The sequence below is a fragment of the Cyprinus carpio genome, chromosome A21 (assembly GCF_018340385.1).
Source record: "Cyprinus carpio isolate SPL01 chromosome A21, ASM1834038v1, whole genome shotgun sequence".
Classification (NCBI taxonomy): domain Eukaryota; kingdom Metazoa; phylum Chordata; class Actinopteri; order Cypriniformes; family Cyprinidae; genus Cyprinus; species Cyprinus carpio.
Window position 1 is genome coordinate 13989275 of NC_056592.1, and position 20101 is coordinate 14009375.

The window sequence follows — 20101 nt, forward strand, 5'->3', positions numbered from 1 at the left end:
ACACAACAAGTGAATTTGGAAATAAATTATACATCAATATTCCTATGAAATATTAGATATTATTATTAACATGTTGCCAATTATTACTCCAATTATTACACTTCTTTTTTTCATTAAATGTTGCTCCAAGAACACATTAATATGCAAATTAAATACAGTGTATAGATACATTGCAATGAATGGGATTATTAATTTATGGCCATTTTACCCACATATTGCAAAAAGTAAAATGGTGTACAATTCATTCCATTATATCTTTCATAACATAGTTGAGAATCATCTTTATACAAATTTTGGTTTTAAAAAGTCCTGAAACCCAAAAAGTTATTGGTAATTGAAAAAAAAAATCCCATTGTTTTTGCCCATACATATAATTTCATGTAATTTTATTTATCAAACAACTGAGTCCTAGTGTCCACTACAGAAGACATACTATAACATATAAATAAAATATCATTTTTCAAAAATCTTTTTTTACCATTTGTTTCTTATGCTCTAAACAATGTGATGACATGAAAGAAAACTAAATTAAAAAACTCTCTGCTCGTTACATTTTTTATATATCTGGTTATATACATTTTGGCACATTTATGTACATAGTGTATATCAGAGGTGAAAAGAGTACAAAAATATTCTACTCAAGTAAAAGTAAAAAGTAGCTCATAACAGTGGGAGGGAGGCAAAAATGGGACAGGCCAAGGGTACTCCTCATCTTTTACTGCTCTGGATTCTTTCATATGGTGTTGTGGCTGTGTACAGATGTAAGTTTACTGTTTGTTTTGTATGGTTTGGATTTTGTTTGTAATTCCTTTGATTGTTTAACTTTATTTGTTTATCTTGTTTAAGTTCAGAAACCAGTCTGATACACCTGTTGGAAGAATGATGTACTGGCATTGGTGAAATAAACATGCAAATGGATGTTGTCTCAAGGTGTTTTAACTGACATCCCATTGTGATGCTCCCCCTACGAATAAGTAATATCCTAAGAGTCTTTTACATGGTCCTTCGAGCCGGAATTGAGGATTCCAATGGACCAAGAGCAACATACTAACCAATGCCATGTACCACCTCGGCGAGAGTCTTCAAGACAGACCAAGCCTCCAGTCTATCTTGAGGACTATGAGACTACCTTACCGCCCTCGAAGCCTCCTCGAGCCAGTCAGTCAGTTTCCTCAGCCCCAGTCCAAAGCAGTATTGAATATGCCAGAGAGAGTCATTCTGAACCTTGTGACCCTGTCTTACTGGAAATGAAGCAGTTAAAGGAGTTTGTAATGGAATTAGGCCGAAGTGTGAAGCAGATAAATTCCAAAGTGAATCGGATGTGTTCTTCAGGAAGTTCTTGGTCATCTGAAGAAGGTAGCAAAAATTTATCTGCACCGCCCTCACCTGATAAGGATTCTCTCGTCCCTTGTACGGTGACTGATTCAGCTGCAGCATTAGCTCAAGAACTCAGAGTTCATCTACAGGAACAACATCAAGGGAAAGTTGGTTCCGAGTTAAAGTCACCGCCATGTGTGAGTAGAGCGTCCTCTCTTCCTCCACCTCCTTCTATGGTGCTGACTCCTCAATCCCATTTGGCTCCTGATTTGAATGTTTCACATGTAAATCAAGTCCCTACTGATGTGAATGTTGTTAGCCATCCAGTGTCAAGGCAACTACTTGCAGATCGAAGCCCTTATGCTCCTCATTTGTCTACTTTGATGGGAAGTTCACAGCATCCGGCAAGTCAGTTCATGGCCCCTAATTTGTATGCTCTAAACCCTTGGGTTGATACGTATCATCAGTTATCAGGACAGTCTCAAACATCTAGACCTGCAGTGCAGCCACCAATTCCTCCTTGGGCTATGAATCCACCATTGTTTGGCCCAGTTTATCCTGGTTTTTGGCCCCCAGTACCAGGTCCTTTGTATTCAAGCCATTTGTCAGTTCCTATGAATGCTGTTCATCAACAAGCACAAGATTCCCAGGGTTTTATGTCATCTCAGTATCCACCATTTTCACAGCAGGCTTTGCATAGTTCGGTGGTTAGATCTGAACCTCCTATTAGTCAATTACCTGTTCCTTCTACATATTTGGCATCTGGCACGATTACACCATCTGTACCCATTACAGCTCAAAGTGGAAATATGACCAATTGTGTCCAGCAGGGGAATCAAGATGTTCAGTCTTCACTATCATTAGCTATGCCCAGTTTACCTTCACCTCCTCTTGTGAGACCTATTGTGCAACAACAAAGTAACGAGATACAAGAGAATAATCCTATACCTTGTGTTTCTCAGTCTTTAGTTCAACAGCCTGTTTCAAGTTCTCAAACAGGATATGAGCCAAGAGCCCAAGTAAGCTATCATCCAAGATCTTCTCGAATTGAAGGTCCTTCATTTCCATATCTTTATAAGGAGGATCCTAAACAATTCATAATGTTGAAGATGGCTCTGGAGCATTTACTACCCCCAGATGAGACTGAGCAGTACAAATTCCATATTCTCCTAGACCATTTAAAATTAGATTCAGCACGCAACTTAGTTCTGGCTTATTCTAACCATCCTCTGCCATTCAGTGCAGCGTGGGCAGCCCTCCAGCAGAAATATGGTCAGCCACATCAATTAGTTTTGAGAGAAATTGCTGAGACTATGGGCCTCCCAACCATTAAAACTGGTGATTCACAAGCTTTCAGTAGCTTAGCAGTTCGTATTCGTGCCTTGGTGGGGATGTTACAGTCTTGGGGTGAAGGTGAAGGAGCAGCAGAGTTGGCCTGTGCTTCTCATGTACAGAAACTATTGAGTAAACTCCCCCCTGAACAAGTTGCTAATTACATCCGGCATAGTAGAGCCACTCGACCAGGAGAAGCCTATAACTTGGTGAATTTCTCTTCATGGCTGCAAGAGGAAGCAGACTGTCAAGCAATAGTAGGACAAGTCGGTGTTGTCCGGCAGAAACCTAATGACCATTACCAGATAGGGAGGAAACTAAAGCAGTATCAACCAACTACAACTATTCTTCATGGAGTAAGTGGTGTTCCAGTAGAAAAGATCAGTGATTCTTTTAGTCCCGTCCAAAATTCCAGTTTTGAGGGAAAGGAGTTGCTGAGGTTCCCATGTCCATTCTGTAAAAGTGATGATCATCACCTCAGTAGATGCCAAGCTTTTAGCCTGCTTGATCTGGAGAATATGAGAAAATGGATTAAAGAGCATCATTGCTGTTGGAGATGTGGCAGGGCTCATCAGGCCTCTCGGTGTGACCTGAAGAAAGGTTGTCCGATATGTAAAGGTAAACACCTGGGAATTCTACATGAGGTGAATCAGAAGAAGCCAGACTCTGGTGTTTTCTTGCTTAGTCGCCCAAGCTGTTCCCCAAGAGTTGTACTGAAAGTAGTTAAAGTCCTGCTGAGCCATAATGGTAGATGTATGGAGACTTATGCCATCTTAGATGACGGTTCTGAAAGGACAATGCTTCTACCTCTAGCAGCACAGCAACTTGGATTGAAGGGCACAGCTGAATCATTGGTGCTAAGAACTGTGCGTCAAGACACAGAGGTCCTGAGGGGAGCTAGTGTAAACTTCACAATTTCTCCAGTAAATTCTCATAAGAAATATCAGATCCAAGGGGCTTTCACTGCACAGGGATTGGGCCTTCCTGAGCAATCCTATCCCATTTCTAGCCTTCTAAAACGATTCAACCATCTAAAGGGACTTCCACTGAAAACATTTAATAAAGTCCAGCCTATGCTTTTGATTGGTGCTGATCATCCGTATCTTCTAGCTCCAGTGGAGAAGGTTCGTCTTAGCCCTCATGGGGGACCAGCCGCAGTTCATACCAGATTGGGATGGGCTCTTCAAGGTCCAGTATCGTCAGCTCAATCAAATGAGACTGAAACCCAGTGTCTGTTTCTTTCTGGAGTTTCCATTACCTCTCAACTCCAACAGGATGTAGAGCGGTTATGGCAAGTGGACGTGTTTCCCTATAAGTGTGAAAAGACCATTATACGGTCCAAACAAGACCAGTATGCCCTAGATTGTCTTAACCGGTTGACGACAAGAGAGACTGTGAATGGTGTCTCTAAATATGCCACTCCTCTACTTCGTTCAAAGCATGCACCCTTGTTCAATGCTCCTAAAGTGGCAGTTATGTCATCCCTCCGATGGACAGAGCGCCAACTGACACGAAATCCTGAGCAGGCCCTTATCTATGAAGGAGAGATTCAAAAACTGGTTGATTCTGGTTATGTGAGGAAGTTGAGTCATGAAGAAGCCTTTCAAAGTAGTGAGTCCTGGTTTGTACCTCACCATCTCGTAAAGCATAATGGAAAGAATCGATTAGTGTTTAACTGTTCCTATATGTATAAAGGAGAATCACTGAATGCTCATCTACTGCCTGGTCCGACCTTAGGGTCATCCTTATTAGGTGTACTCCTTCGTTTTAGGGAACGTCCTGTGGCCATTAGTGGTGATATTAAGTCCATGTTTCATCAAGTTTGTCTGTTGCCTTCTGATAAACCTCTCCTGCGTTTTCTGTGGCGAAGCATGAGACTGGATAAGCCAGCTGATGTTTATGAATGGCAAGTTTTGCCATTTGGAAGTACCTGTAGCCCTTGCTGTGCGGTTTATGCTTTGCAAAAGCATGTAAGAGCTCTACCAGAGGATTGTGAAGATGTTAAGGAGTCTATCACCAAGGCTTTTTATGTTGATAACTGTCTACAAAGTGTTATGGACATCCCGACAGCAAAGGAGTTGGTTGGGAAGTTACGGACCCATTTGAGAGATGGAGGCTTTGAAATTCGACAGTGGGCAAGTAATGTTTCAGAGGTGGTGGAGGATCTGCCCAGCGACGCAAAGTCCGCCCACACTGAACTTTGGTTAAGTCAAGACTGTTCAGATCCTAGTGAAGGTATGCTGGGATTAATTTGGCACTGTGCCAGAGATACCCTCGGTTACAAACATCGTCCTGTTGCTTATGATTCTCTTACCTTGCGCAATGTTTATAGGGTCCTTGCAAGTCAATATGACCCTATAGGGTTCCTTCTACCTTTTACCACTAGAGCCAAAGTCCTGCTTCAACAAATGTGGAGTAAAGGAAGACAATGGGATGATCCTGCACTACCTGAAGGTATTAAGAAGGCCTGGGTAGCATGGGAGAGTGAACTTCCTGCTATCACATCCATTGAACTACCAAGAACGTATGGTCCTGTTGATCTTGATGGAAATTCCCTTAGGAGGGAGTTGCACGTATTTTGTGATGCTTCAGAATTGGCTTATGGGTCAGTGGCCTACTTAAGGACTGTCAATCAGGAGAGTGAAGTTCTAGTCTCCTTTGTGATGGCCCGATCCAGAGTTGCACCTCGTAAGTCAATTTCTATACCTCGTCTAGAATTGTGTGCTGCCCTCACCGGGGTTCAATTGGCAAATCTGTTGCAGAGGGAACTTGATCTGCTCATTCAACAAACAATACTGTGGTCTGATTCGATGACAGTACTCAACTGGATTCGTTCGGAGACTTGCCGCTATAAAGTATTTGTTGCAAACCGCATTACTGAAATCTTAGAGTACTCTGCTCCTGATCAATGGCGTTATGTTAATACTACTAGCAATCCAGCTGATGATATCACTAGGGGCAAGAATCTGACTGATCTAACCAAACCTAATCATTGGACTCGAGGCCCTTCTTTCCTTTATTCTGACCCTGATCAGTGGCCAAAATTCCCTGGTATGATTGAAAACTCTGATGCTACAGAGTTAAGGAAGACTCTGTTCTGTGGCCTTACTGATGTTGAAGATAACTTTGTGAATCTTGATGTTCAGCAATACAAGTCGTGGAATGAGCTTGTTGAAGCTGTGGCAGTTAACTCTTTGCTGGACAAGGCTCAGATTGAACTTCTCCTGTTGCGACAGGCTCAGAGGAAAGACTTTGCAGAGGAGTATGGTGCATTGCGAATTGGGAAAAGTGTTCCATCTAGTAGTCGATTGTACAATCTTGCACCGGAGTTCGATCCCATTGCTGAAGTTATTAGAGTAGGAGGGCGACTTCGACATAGTCAAGAACTGGCTTTTGATACCATTCATCCAATTATTCTTGATTCAAGAAACTCTATCGTTCAACTTTTGATTGCATCTGTAGATGCCAAATTGGGTCATCCTGGAGTAGATAGAGTTTATGCTCATCTTAGGCGCTACTACTGGATTTTAAAAGGTAGACAAGCTGTGAAGAAATATCAAAGAAAGTGTCTGGAGTGTGCCAAATGGAAAGGAAAACCAATAGTTCCTAGGATGGCTGATCTTCCTCCATCTAAGCTCAATCTGTTCAAACCTCCCTTCTGGTCCACAGGAATGGACTGTTTTGGGCCATTTGTGATCAAGTCTGGTCGTAAGACTGAGAAGCGATGGGGATTACTTTTCAAATGTCAGACCACTAGATGTGTTCATTTAGAACTGCTGACTAGTCTTGACACTGATAGTTTTTTAATGGCACTCCGTCGTTTTGTAGCTCGAAGAGGACAACCTTATGAAGTGATCTGTGATCAAGGAACTAATTTTCATGGGGGTGAAAGTGAACTGAAAAGTGCCTTTGACCAATTAAGTCCAGTCTTACAAGAAAAGCTGTCGAATCATCAGATCAAATTCACCTATAATCCTCCTTATGCTCCACATTTTGGAGGAACGTGGGAGAGGGAAATCCGATCCATCAAAGGTGCACTTCGATCTGTTTTAGGAAGTCAAGTAGTTACTGAGGAGGTTCTAACAACTGTATTGGTGGAGGTTGAAGAAATATTGAATTCCAAACCTTTAGGATATGTCTCTTCTAGTGCTGATGATTTGGATCCTGTTACTCCTAATTTGCTTCTGATGGGGCGGCGGGATGCTTCGTTACCCCAAGTGATTTATGCAGATTCTAATATTTTATCTCAGAGAAGATGGAGACATAGCCAGGTTCTGGCGGATCAATTTTGGACCAGTTTTATTAGGAATTATCTGCCAAATCTACAAATTCGCCAAAAATGGCAGCAAGATCAAGGTAACCTGAAAGATTCTGATGTAGTCATGATCTTGGACCCTCGACTCCCCCGTGCTTTATGGCCCATTGGTAAAGTATTAAAGACTTTCTTGGGCAAGGACGCCCGTGTTAGAGTTGCTGAGATAGAAATCAAAGGGAAATCTTATGTTCGTCCTGTTAGCCGGCTTATTCCTTTACCCTTTATTAAGGATTAGTCTTGAGTATCATGTCATTGTGATTTTCTAGAATTGAAAATATGATGTCATATTTTGGGGCGGCCTTGTTGAAAAACTCATGACATAGTAATTGTAGCTCCACCCACTGTTGACAGCTGCACCCTATTCTGACTCCAATTAAGGGCCTTTAAAAAGGGTTGCTTTAGAGCAGCAATCAGTTCACTCCTTGTTTACTGCTCTGGATTCTTTCATATGGTGTTGTGGCTGTGTACAGATGTAAGTTTACTGTTTGTTTTGTATGGTTTGGATTTTGTTTGTAATTCCTTTGATTGTTTAACTTTATTTGTTTATCTTGTTTAAGTTCAGAAACCAGTCTGATACACCTGTTGGAAGAATGATGTACTGGGCATTGGTGAAATCCGCTAGTAACATCCGTCTTTTTTATTTTGTTCTATTTATTGATGACTTTTTGTTTGAATCTCTCATCATTTTACAACAGTAGCCAGGTGGTGAAGACAAGAAAAAAGAAACAAAATTACGAAGTCACTTGCAATCATCACTTGCACTTTCAGCTACCTGTGACGTCACTTGCAATCGACAGAAATCGTGTGTGTTGCCAATGGAGACAAGAAGCTGTGGTGGTGATTAAATGATTAAAACTAAATTAGTACTATAACGTACAGGGTCCTGCAAGAAAAAGACAAGACCGGCAAATCCGTGGCCACAGAACAGCAGAATATGAACGCAATGCACAAAGTCTCTCGTTAACCGTTTCATTTCCTCCCGTGGAAAATCATTATAAAAAAAAAACACATAATGTAGCTTAATGGACAAAGACAATGAAATAAAAGAGCTGTAGACAGTTATTCTATATGAAAAAACGCTTAATGCGAAACTTTGCATGTTGCATTTATTCTGGGCTCACCTGGTTGCCTGTACATATTGTTTATTTATATTTTAATAATGAAGAGGAGCATATTGAGTTTCTTCTTTATCATCTTAGTCTATTATTATGCCACATTATGCCATGTTTTGTGCATGTTTTGCCATGTTTTATACATTATTCATTATATTAATAAACTATATTGAATTTGATATTTGAATAGCATCTTAATACATTAAGCCATATTAAGTGTTTATGTTTTCTACGGGAGGAAAACGCTTAATGAGTGATGCTTTATGACTTTGCGCATTGCATTCATATTCTGCTGTTTTGTGGCTGCGGATTTGCGGGTCTTGTTTTTTTTTTCTTGCAGGACCCTGTACGTTATAGTACTAAATTAGTTTTAATCGTTTAATCACCACAGCGTCTTGTCTCCACTGGCAACATGCACGATTTCTGTTGATTGCAAGTGACGTCACAGGTAGCTGAGAGTGCAAGTGGCGATTGCAAGTGACTTCGTAATTTAGTTTCTTTTTTCTTGTCTTCACCACCTGGCTGCTGTTGTAAAATGTTGAGAGATTCAAACAAAAAAATAATAAACAAATAGAACAAAATATAAAATAAAGACTGCAAGTGATGTCACTAACGGAAGTGCAAGTGTCTGAGAGTGCAAGTCTGAGAATGCAAGTCTGAGAGTGCAAGTGCAAGTCTGCAGCAAGACCCTTTTGCTTTTTTCTGGGGAGTTTTTTTTTTTTTTTTTTTTTTTAATAAATTAATATATGTATATATGTGTGTGTTTCTGTTTGCGCACAGCTTTCTTGTTCAAACAAATAAAAAAACTAAATATCTGGTCAGGACGGGGCGAGAAATGTTGAGCTCTTGAGTTCTTATGCCTTTCTCCCCTCCGCGTCTCCGTGCAGCACTGAAGTGTAGCACACATTGATCGGCACATCGCAGACAGGTAGAGAGCCGCAGTAGTGAACCCTCCCTCCCTGTCCAGTTGTGTTTGTCTTGGGTGTGGAGGTGAGTGGTGATGAACAACAGACTAAGGCAAATATAGTTCAAAAAATGTCTTGCTAACATCCATGACTCAGCTACCATGTAATAAGTTAGCCAAAGTTTAGCTAAGACAACATATCATGGGCATACAGGCTAACTTAATGGAGAAACGACAGCTGAATACAGTAAAATTAATTACGTCATCAGAATCGCCACATTGATATGCACATCAGGCGTTAAGTATAATGCGCTAATTTGTATACATTTGACACAAGGCATTGCAGATGAATAGGGAAAACAAAATAACTAAAGCCTATCACCACAGAACTTTCCCAGTTATTAGTTATTAACTTACATCAAGAGTCTTTTCCCTTGAATTGTGAATTTTGGAAATGTCCTTTCCATTAGAGCAAAAGAAGACATGGAAGCAAAATAGACCAAAATCTCAAAATTGAACAGCACATGAAAGTGTCCTGCCTTAAAAAATAACTTCATAATTTTGATCTCCGGCTCCTCATCTAATAACTATCCATTCTATTAGTATGTTGTATGCTGATAGATTTTACCAACCCTTCCTCAAATGTGAAACAAAGTTCTTGTCACCATCGGTTTGTGTGTGTGTGCGTGCGTGTGTGTGTGTGTGTGTGTATGTGTGCAGTAATGTAATTATACAACCGTGTGAACTGATTATTTTGTAGACATCTGTTGAAAAATGAAACAACATGAAACAATTGGGTGAGTGTGAGGGAATTAAAATAAATTGGTAAGTCAGAGTTGTGTTAATAAAGTTTTGTTTAGAAATAAATTGAAATAAATATGAGAAGTGCCCTTTTTTCCACTTGAGCCCCTGCCCCTCAAAATGTCTGTGCACGTCACTGTATATATATATATATATATATATATATATATATATATACTCATGATAATTTTTGGAGGAAAAGACGGCATTCTTTGTGATTTTGATTTACTATATGAAATGATATAAATATGTAAATTTCCTGCCCCTATATCTTCAATTTTGTGATCATTCTAAATGCATTTCTACAGACTGAATCACACAGTGAAAGAACGCACTATAAATGCGCGCGCACATCATTAAAACAATTATGCAGACGATATATATCGCACACTCCGCACCACTGTCTTTTTGGCTAATTTGTGCAAAACCTCTTACTAAAATGTCAAAGCTTCATTTTAACCACCAATGCAACGATGCAGTTATTTAGCTTACCTCTACATGCTTGCGAAGGGTTGATGTCTTGTCGAGACTTTATAAGCTGCTAGTTTGGTCTCTCTAGGCAAGCACAGCTTGCACTGCACAATAAAGCATAAATATGGCCAGGGGTTCACTTCATTTCCTTCGAGTTCAACTTCAGAATATGGTCGGGGTTTCGTTTTCAGCGGTGTCTGCACCACTAACGCCTGTTTTACATTTACATTTACATTTACATTTACATTTAATCATTTAGCAGACGCTTACAACAAAACAAAATAAAAAATAAGAAAAGTAGAAACAATCAGATCAACGAGAACAACAACGGTATACAAGTGCTATGACAAGTCTCAGTTAGTGTAGTACAGAACACGTAGCCAGGGTTTTTTTTTTTTTTTTTTTTTTTTTGGGAATATGATAGAAAAGAAAAAAGGTAAGTACTAGTATTAGTTGGTTAAGTGCAGGCGAAAAAGATGAGTCTTTAGATATTTTTTGAAAATGAGTAAAGACTCAGCTGTTCGAATTGAGATCGGGAGGTCATTCCACCAGCTGGGAGCAGTCCAGGAAAAACGTCCGTGAGAGTGATTTTGAACCTCTTTGGGATGGCAACACAAAGGCGTCGTTCACTTGCAGATCGCAAACTTCTGGAGGGTGCATAAGATTGGAACTAGTGAGTTTAGGTAAGTTGGCGCCGTGACAGTGGTCGTTTTGTAGGCAAGCATCAGTACCTTGAATTTGATGCGAGCGGCTACTGGTAGCCAGTGTAACCTGATGAGGAGAGGAGTAACATGGGCTGTTTTTTGGCTCATTGAAGACAACCCTCGCTGCTGCATTCTGGATCAGTTGTAGAGGCTTGATAGTACATGCAGGAAGGCCCGCCAGGAGAGCATTGCAATAGTCCAGTCTGGAGAGAACAAGAGCTTGGACAAGAAGTTGGGTGGATTGCTCTGACAGGAAGGGTCTAATCTTCCTAATGTTGAATAAGGCAAATCTACAGGAGCGGGTCGTTGTAGCAATATGGTCTGTGAAGCTTAACTGATGATCCATCACAACTCCTAGGTTTCTGGCTGTCCTGGAAGGAGTTTATGGTTGACGAACCCAGCTGTATAGAGAAGTTGTGATGAAACGATGGGTTAGCTGGAACCACCAGCAGTTCAGTCTTAGTAAGGTTGAGCTGAAGGTGATGGTCATTCATCCAGCTAGAAATGTCACTCAGACAGGCTGAAATGCGAGCAACTACCGTCGGGTCATCTGGTTGGAATGAGAAGTAGAGTTGAGTGTCATCAGCGTAGCAGTGATAGGAAAAGCCATGCTTCTGAATGACAGATCCTAATGACGTCATGTAGATGGAGAAGAGAAGCGGTCCAAGTACTGAGCCTTGAGGAACCCCAGTAGCAAGTTGTTGTGACTTAGAAACTTCACCCCTCCAAGACACCATGAAGGATCTATCAGACAGGTAGGAGTTAAGCCACTGGAGTGCGGTTCCAGAGATGCCCATCTTTCTGAGGGTGGACAGGAGGAATCTGGTGATTAACAGTGTCAAAAGCAGCAGACAGGTCCAGCAAAATGAGTACTGAGGATTTTGAAGCTGCTCTTGCCAGTCGCAGGGCTTCAGTAACCGAGAGCAGGGCAGTCTCAGTTGAGTGGCCACTTTTGAAGCCAGATTGATTGCTGTCCAGGAGGTTGTTCTGTACAAGAAACATAGAGAGCTGGTTGAACACAGCTCGTTCGAGTGTCTTTGCAATGAATGGAAGAAGGAATACCGGTCTGTAGTTTTCTAGAAGTGCTGGATTTAGAGATGGTTTCTTCAGCAGTGGGCTTACCCCGAGCCTGCTTAAATGCTGAGGGAAATGTTCCAGAGTGAAGAGAGGAGTTGATAATGTGAGTAAGTGAAGGTATGACTGAAGAAGAAATCGCTTGAAGGAGGTGAGTGGGGATCGGATCCAGAGGGCAAGTAGTAGGATGACTGGACAGGATAAGTTTGGAAACGTCCGTCTCTGAGAGTGGAGAGAAGGAGGAGAACGATTAAGAAAAATTCAAAGTCATCAGCATCAACAGTCTGCGGCGTGGAGAATTGGTCACTGATGGTTCTTGTCTTATTTGTGAAGAAAACTGCAAAGTCATCAGCTGTAAGAGTCGATTGAGGAGGAGGTGGAGGCGGATTAAGAAGAGAAGAGAAGGTTTTGAAGAGTGTCCGAGCGTCACAACAGTTGTTAATCTTGTCGTGGTAATATGATGTTTTAGCAGTGAAGACGTTTGCAGAGAAGGAGGAGAGGAGAGACTGATACACACTGAGGTCGGTAGAGTTTCTTGATTTAAGCCATTTCCTCTCTGCAGACCTGAGTTTAGAGCGATGTTCACGGAGTACATCGGACAGCCAGGGGGCAGATGGGGTGGTGCGTGCTGGTCTAGACGACAGTGGGCAAAAGTTGTCCAAGCAGGAGGTCAGAGTGGAACAAAAAGTGTCCGTAGCACTGTTCGTGTCCAGAGCTGAAAACTGCGAGAGTGAAGGAAGTGAGGATGCAACCACAGAGGATAGGCGAGATGGAGAGAGTGAGCGTAGGTTCCGTCGAAAGGTGACCCGCGTTGGAGCGTGTGCCGCTTCAGGAGTAAGTGTTAGATTAGCAGTAATGAGGAAAAAAAATTTTTGTCCGTCTGCATCTTTCTTGTGATTTTAGCGCCAGTTTGCTCTCCTGCCCATTATTTACTGCAGTAGTTTACAGGGAGCGATTTTTTTTAACTCAGTAATTAATGTATTTTAAAATGTAGCGAAGTACAATACTCAAAACAAAATATACCTAAGTAAAAGTAAAGTTACAGATTTTAAAAATTACTTTAAAAAGTAGAAGTACACAAAAAAGCTACTCAATTACAGTAACGCGAGTAAATGTAACTCGAAACTATCCAACCCTCCCCTATATTTATTTAAGTTCTGATAACTTATACTGTCATATTTTGTGCAGAATTGTGTTCATTTCTTTTGGCAATGTTGGAAGTGGAGATAGTTAAACAAAAAAATTATCTTAACTTTTTTAATCAAAATACCTAAATAACTATATTCTCAAAAGAGAAATATAAAAAAGCCAAAAGTGACAACCTGTAGAAACTGAGAAATATAATTTTCTCTTTCACTTATGTTGTTATAATAAAATATAATTAATTGTTTTTTTTTATTTGGGGGGTGGGGGGGCACTCGAAAGGGGTCTCGCCCAGGGTGTAATTCAATGTAGAACCGCCACTGCTAGCAAGATAAACATAATCAGAACCAAAACAGATGTTTTTTAGCAGGTAAAAGCTGTAATGGCATTCTGGAAAAGGGGGCGGGGAGCAGCAGCTCATTTGCATTTAAAGAGACAGGCACAAAAAACAGTGTGTTTCTGCTTCCACTCAAAATAGGCATTTTCAAAATGATATAATAAATGATCTGTGGGGTATTTGGAGCTGAAACTCCCCAGACACATTCTGAGGACACCAGAGACTTATATTACACATCATAAAAAGGGGCATAATATGTCTCCTTTAAAAAATTTTCCCAATTCCTTTACCTCATTTCATCCATTGTCAATGTCTGTGAATCAACCTCCTATACTGCATACTGAATTACATTTCAGAATAAAATAAAGAATTTCTCAGAACCAGTTTTAATAGAATTTTTAAGATAATTTTAAGATCAATCGTGTTAAGGGTCCATGCATGAAGAAAATCAAGTAAGTTTTACCTTGACAAATTATTTGACAGAATAGTGCATGTCCATGGTCACTTCCTCTTGTTTACTCTATAAATATGTGTCCTTCTTCAGTTGTTGTTTCACTTGCTGTGTGAACCTGACAAGAACATCATGGAGTGTGAACCATGGATGAATCTATTCCTGCTCGCAATACTGTGTCCTCTCATAACCGGTATGTCTTCTGGACTTGGCTTTAACCAGAAATATAAATAGAAACTTCTGTTTTGCTTTTTAACTGAAAAACTGATTTGAGGGAACTTTAAACCCATAAATGCATTAAATGATTAATTCATTTTCATTTTACAAGAGCAGTATTTCACATTTAATAGTCTGTAGTCATATAGTCCAAAGCAATAGTCCAACATTAGTCTGTGGACAATTTATTGTGGTGTTTACACACTATATACTGTACAGTCTGAAGTTTAAAGTATCATGTTTCTTTTAGCATAGCATTGTTGAATTTGTAGCACAATTAATTTGATAAATAAAAAAGCTAAACATTTAATGGCACTGATGGTTCCATAAAGAACCTTTAATATCTATGGAAGCTTTCCATTGTACAGTTGGCTCTTTATAGTTGAAAAACAAATATTTTGACTATTAAAATGTTCTTCACACTAAGAAAAAATGTTCTTTTGAGAACTGTTCACTGAAAGATTCTTTCAAACCAGAATGGTTCTTCTGTGACCTTGTAAAACCCCTCCCTTTTTTTTTTTTTAAGAGTTTACATTTTGTGTTCTTTACAGTGCACTCTTGCAACACCATTTTTTTCATCTGGTTCTCTGATAATTCTTGTAGGTGCACCATCCTCTATTTCATGCCCTGATGAGAATCTCAGAATTAGTGGAGGGAGTTTTGCTTTCTCAGAAGATGGGAGCACTGTAAGATACAGCTGTTCAGAAGGCTATTACCCAACCATTAAAATCCGTCTCTGTATCAAGGGAAGATGGAACCCATTGCCCAAAATAAAACCCCCAGAGTGCAAGAGTAAGCAAAACATTATCAGACAAATAAGATCATTCATAACTGAAAACACACCACAGGCTACTCACACACACACAAAAATCCTTTATCTCAGAAATCACATGTCCTGATCCACGTGGTTTCAAAAATGGAGAGGTCAAACCAAATAATATGCAAAATACACAAAACAACACAACCCACTACTCGTGTCAATCTGGCTATGATTTCCGTGGCTCGGGGACTCGAGTTTGCCAGTTGAATGGGAAATGGAGTGGAGGCACACCAGTCTGTGGAAGAAACTGTGAGTTGGAAGTCTCTCTATGGTGTATAGTCCAATAATAATAATAATAAAAAAAACTTATTATTCAAGAATAAGCAAAGTTTGAGTCACAGTTCACTTTTCATAATTTCTCATTCACTTTCATTGTCTGTTCCACTTTTCAAACAGCTGATTACTGTCCTGATCCTGGGATTCCCGCTGGCTGTACAAGAACAGGCCACAGGTTTAATATAGACGACAAAGTAACGTACCACTGTGAAAATAAATTGACTCTGATTGGTTCCAAAGAACGAGTCTGTCAGGAGAATGGCCAGTGGTCAGGAACAGAGCCTCAATGTTACGGTGAACCTTTCATCTTCCTTGTTCGAAGTACAATACACAAACTGGACTTGAAGTGATTATTCAGCTTTGCTAATGTTGTTTTTGTGTAAATACAGCTGATTTCACATATGACACCCCAGAGGAAGCATCAGATGGTTTCAGCAGTTCTCTAAAGTCAAATCTAGCGGTTTCTCAACAACATGAAGGAACAGGTATTCTTTTGTAACAAATTCTGTCTTCTTCCTGTGCAAGACAACATTTAGTTTTTGGTTACCACTAAGTTTTTAAATGAAACATATTCTCTGTGTCTTCAGATCAGCATGGAAAGAGAATACAAGTGACGAAAGGGGGAAAACTCGATATCTACATTGCTCTGGATGTATCTAACAGCATAAAGGAAGATGACTTCCAAAAGGCAAAAGGTGTAATTAAAACACTTATAGAAAAGGTATATGAAATAGTATGTTAATAACACAGTCACACCCTTTCAACCAACTGAACCCTTTTAGCTATCTATTCTTTAGCTTGCTATTCTTTGATATTTCTACCTAATTATGTTTCATTACTAGCACACTATTAGTGTCCCATCTGAATCTTATTTCTTAATTTAATGTTTTATATTCCTAATGAAACTACATGAATCGAATGAAAATTTGACCCTATGTTCATTACCCACAGATCAGTTATTACGAGGTCTCCCCTAATTACGAGATCCTGATTTTTGCCACAGACGTTACACGGATAGTCTCCATGAGGGACTTCAAGATCGGGCAAAAAAATAATCTGTTAGAAATTCTTAAAAGACTGGAGGATTATAAATATGACAGTAAGTATTTTGTTTAGATCTGTTTAGAGCTTAGATTTAAAGGTCATTCTTACAGAAAAATGGAAATGCGTTTGTTTGGTGTTGGTCAGCCTGAGAGTAAAATGTCTGATAACATGTCTTTAAGGACATATTTTAATTTTGTTGTTTTGTGACTAACAGGTAAAGGTGATCGATCAGGAACTAATATCGCTCTGGCCTATAAGAGCATTTTAGAAAGTATGCAAATAGAGCAGCTGAGCAAAAAAGAGGACTTCAAACAGACCCAACATATAATCATCAACAAAAAAAAAATAATTAGTAATACCACTGTTTATTGCTATATTAATAAAAAAAAAAAAAAAAAAATATATATATATATATATATATATATATATATATATATATATATATATATATATATATATATATATATATATATATATATATATAGTAGTAATGATAACTTTTATTATTCACTCTTTAGGTCAGGCCAACAAAGTGCCTTTTGTTCTTGATGTTAAAAAATAATAAAAAGATTACTTTTATTATTCACTCTTTAGGTCAGGCCAACATGGGTGGTAATCCAAGACCATGGGTGGACCAGATCAAAGCTCTTATAAAACAAAATGCTCTTTCAGAGGAGGAAAATCTTGGTGAGGAAAGACATGAATGATCTATGAGATTAGACAAATCTTCAAATACAACTCAATTGCATTTAATAACTCAGTTTTTTTCTCTAATTATTGGTGATACTTTTTTTTTTTAACAGAACTGTATGTGTTTGGGGTGGGAGATACTGTGAATGCTGAGAGCATTAATGATTTGAAGACTGACAGGGGAAATGAGAAGTTTTTCTTCAAGCTAAAGAGCTTGGATGCTTTGCAGAAGACATTTGATGAAATGATTGGTAATTCATTATGTCTATTTTCCATTTAGAAACATGCACTTAGTTTAGGCTGGGTAAAAATATAATTTTAAGGTAATTATTGCCAAGCACAGTCAATATTTCCAGTGTATAAGTTTCTCCTCTTCTTCTTGCCCACCCTTGATCAGATGAGGGCACCAGTGTAGCATTATGTGGACTTTACAGAGATTACTACGATGACACTGAATCCCACAAACGTCAACAATACCCCTGGTTGGCAAAGATCAGTGTGACTGTGGGTATCTCTATATCTTAGTCTTATTTCTTGTTAAAAAGTGGACAAATAAATGGCTAAGCATAACCATACTAGTTCTTTGAACATTTTATGTAAAAAAATTCCAACTTGTTGAATTAGTCCTTTCTCTGATGCTTTTGCAGCGCAACAATGGAAAAATTTCAAATTGCTTGGGGTCATTAGTCACCTCAAGCTTTATCTTGACAGCGGCTCACTGCTTCAGGTTTGGTGACACACCTGACAGAATAACAGTTGATTTGGGTTCAGATATTAAAGGTAATATTACATGATTTAGAATATGACAATTTTTAATATGTAATGGTGTAAATCTCATCAGTGGTGTTTCCTTTTCTCTTCTTAGGAATAAAAGTTAAAGATTACATACCTCATCCTCGCTATGACATTGCAGCAAAAAAGAAAATGGGAATACCTGAATATTATGAATTTGACGTAGCTCTTATTCAGTTGAAGAAACCTGTAATTATGGAAATCGGTCTTCGGTGAGGAACACAGCTCCTCAACATGACATTCATTGTTTTATGCTACTAAAAAGTATTAAAATAGTGTATTGAATTAAGGCATAGTGTGTATTTCTCTACAGGCCAATCTGCATCCCCTGCACCAAGGAAACAAGTGGAGCTCTGAAACTTTCAGATAGAGAAGGAACATGCAAAAAACATCGTGAGTTACAAATAGATATGTCTTTTAGAAATATTGCATGTGTATTAGTCACATGTATAAATATAGGGTAAGAAGACCCATCCATCATATTTTTTTCGTTTGACCATAGACAGCACAAAATCTCATCTCAGAACTTTTAATTAATAACTGTGCTCTTCTTAATATTTTCATTTCAACTGAATATCAACATTTGTGAGATGTAGTCAGTTATAAATTATATAATAAATTTACCTTTCAGATGAATCTCTTTTACTGGGAATTATTTAATTATTCAACTAAATTGTCAAAATAAAATTTTAAATGGAACAGTTGATTTAATATTTTACATTAACGAGTATTATTTACATCTAAAGACTTGCATTGCTTAAATACAACATACATTTTAACTGTTTTTACAGAGGAAGAGCTAATGAGTGCAGAAACTGTGAAAGCTTCTTTCATGTCTGTCGTGGAAAAAAGCATTGAAAAGAAACAAATTACAATCAAGCAGGGAAAATGGGTAATGAGATGTTGTATGGTGAAAAGGGTTGTCTTCATTTGTGGTTTTATTAATAATTCAAAACAAAAAATCAAAAAATAAAAAAAAACTAACAAAAATCCTAAAAAAAATGAATTCCTTCCTAAACATTCATTAACTTCATCTGTCTAAAACTGATACGTCCCCTTTTCTTCAGCGGGATGCTTGTGTTGAAGATGCCAAAAAAGCTAAAGGAATTAATGCGACAAATGCTAAAGATATTGTTACAGATAATTTTCTGTGCAGCGGTGGTATTGTACCTACTGTAGATGATGTTGCATGCAAAGGTAAGTTGAATAATATTTGGCAGTAATCTACCATATATGATGCTATTAAAATCACAAAATGTCATATCTTTAGTATCATTATCCTTAATAAATTGAATTTGCCGCAAGATCTAAACTCATAATGTTGTGCATATCATCAACAGGTGACTCTGGAGGGGCCACTTTTGTGGTTCCAGGTAATCGACTAGTCCAGGTGAGTTTTTTAATCATTTCTCATCTTTGATGATTCCTTTTAACAGCACGCTGAGCTCTTTCAAATCGTGCATCACTCTTCAGAAGACTAAATTCTTGTTATTCGTGTCTAATTTGAGAGATGTTTGTTTTAATAATATCTGAATAATCTTGGACAGGTTGGCATTGTCAGCTGGGGAGTGAAGGACCTGTGCAAGAACAACCAGAAGCCTAAATCTGATTCACACACTAGAGATTACCATACAAATCTTTTCAGTCCAGAAGTACGCGAATTCCTCAAACGCTACCTAGAAAATGAGAAACTGGGAACCCCTCTTAAATTCCTGTGAACACTGTGTTTAACAGTATTCTATTTGCCTGCTCGGAAACATTGTGCACATCTCTCAGTTAACTCAAAAAAATGTATTTTCCTGCTTTGGAATTTGTAAGAAATGTGACACAATAAAAGCATTGTGAAATAATAAAAATAAATGTTTTATTATTATTAATGTATGTTTTTAATCATTTTAAGAATGAGCTTTTTTTTATCATGTAATCAAATGTGGTTAATTAACATTCAGTGTAATCACGAAGAGCACTTTTAATGAGTGGAGTACAAAATGAAGCTTGAAACTTAATTTAATTTGATTGAATTGTTTTGCACAATCATAATATGGTTATATACAAACACATAATAAGACTTTATGTTTTTGAAAGGAGTCTAGTGCTTTATTTGATCAAAAAATATGGTACAACAGTGAAATATTATTACAATAAAGATTAACAGTTTTTTACTTGAATATATATTTTTTTAATTTAATTTGTGCCTGTGATGCAAAGCTGAATTTTCAGCATCATTAGCCTACTCCAGTCTTCAGTTTTACACTATTCTTCAGAAATCATTATAATATGCTGATTTAGTGCTTAATTCTTT

At 38.5% G+C, this 20101-nt stretch overlaps 2 protein-coding genes across 3 annotated transcripts; both read left to right on the forward strand.

Moving 5' to 3' along the window:
* Positions 1 to 707: 707 nt before the first annotated feature.
* Positions 708 to 7560, forward strand: LOC109082773. 2 transcript variants are annotated; one of them, XM_042710952.1, is made up of 2 exons: positions 708 to 761; positions 847 to 7560. In XM_042710952.1, exon 2 carries the CDS (start codon positions 1029 to 1031, stop codon positions 7197 to 7199), a length of 6171 nt encoding a protein of 2056 aa, XP_042566886.1. In that variant the 5' UTR covers positions 708 to 761; positions 847 to 1028; the 3' UTR covers positions 7200 to 7560. The 2 variants fall into 2 exon arrangements, with proteins under 2 accessions (XP_042566886.1, XP_042566887.1); XM_042710953.1 differs by having other exon boundaries at positions 852 to 7560.
* Positions 7561 to 14014: 6454 nt separating this feature from the next.
* LOC109052431 (complement factor B-like) lies at positions 14015 to 19672 on the forward strand. Its single transcript, XM_042710956.1, has 18 exons — positions 14015 to 14154; positions 14781 to 14969; positions 15061 to 15246; positions 15394 to 15567; positions 15663 to 15758; positions 15861 to 15994; positions 16225 to 16372; positions 16532 to 16645; positions 16894 to 17004; positions 17121 to 17258; positions 17405 to 17511; positions 17655 to 17787; positions 17873 to 18011; positions 18113 to 18192; positions 18591 to 18691; positions 18867 to 18996; positions 19140 to 19189; positions 19347 to 19672. The coding sequence occupies exons 1-18, from the start codon at positions 14094 to 14096 to the stop codon at positions 19515 to 19517; spliced, it is 2262 nt and encodes a 753-aa protein (XP_042566890.1). The 5' UTR covers positions 14015 to 14093; the 3' UTR covers positions 19518 to 19672.
* The last annotated feature ends 429 nt before the right edge of the window (positions 19673 to 20101 follow it).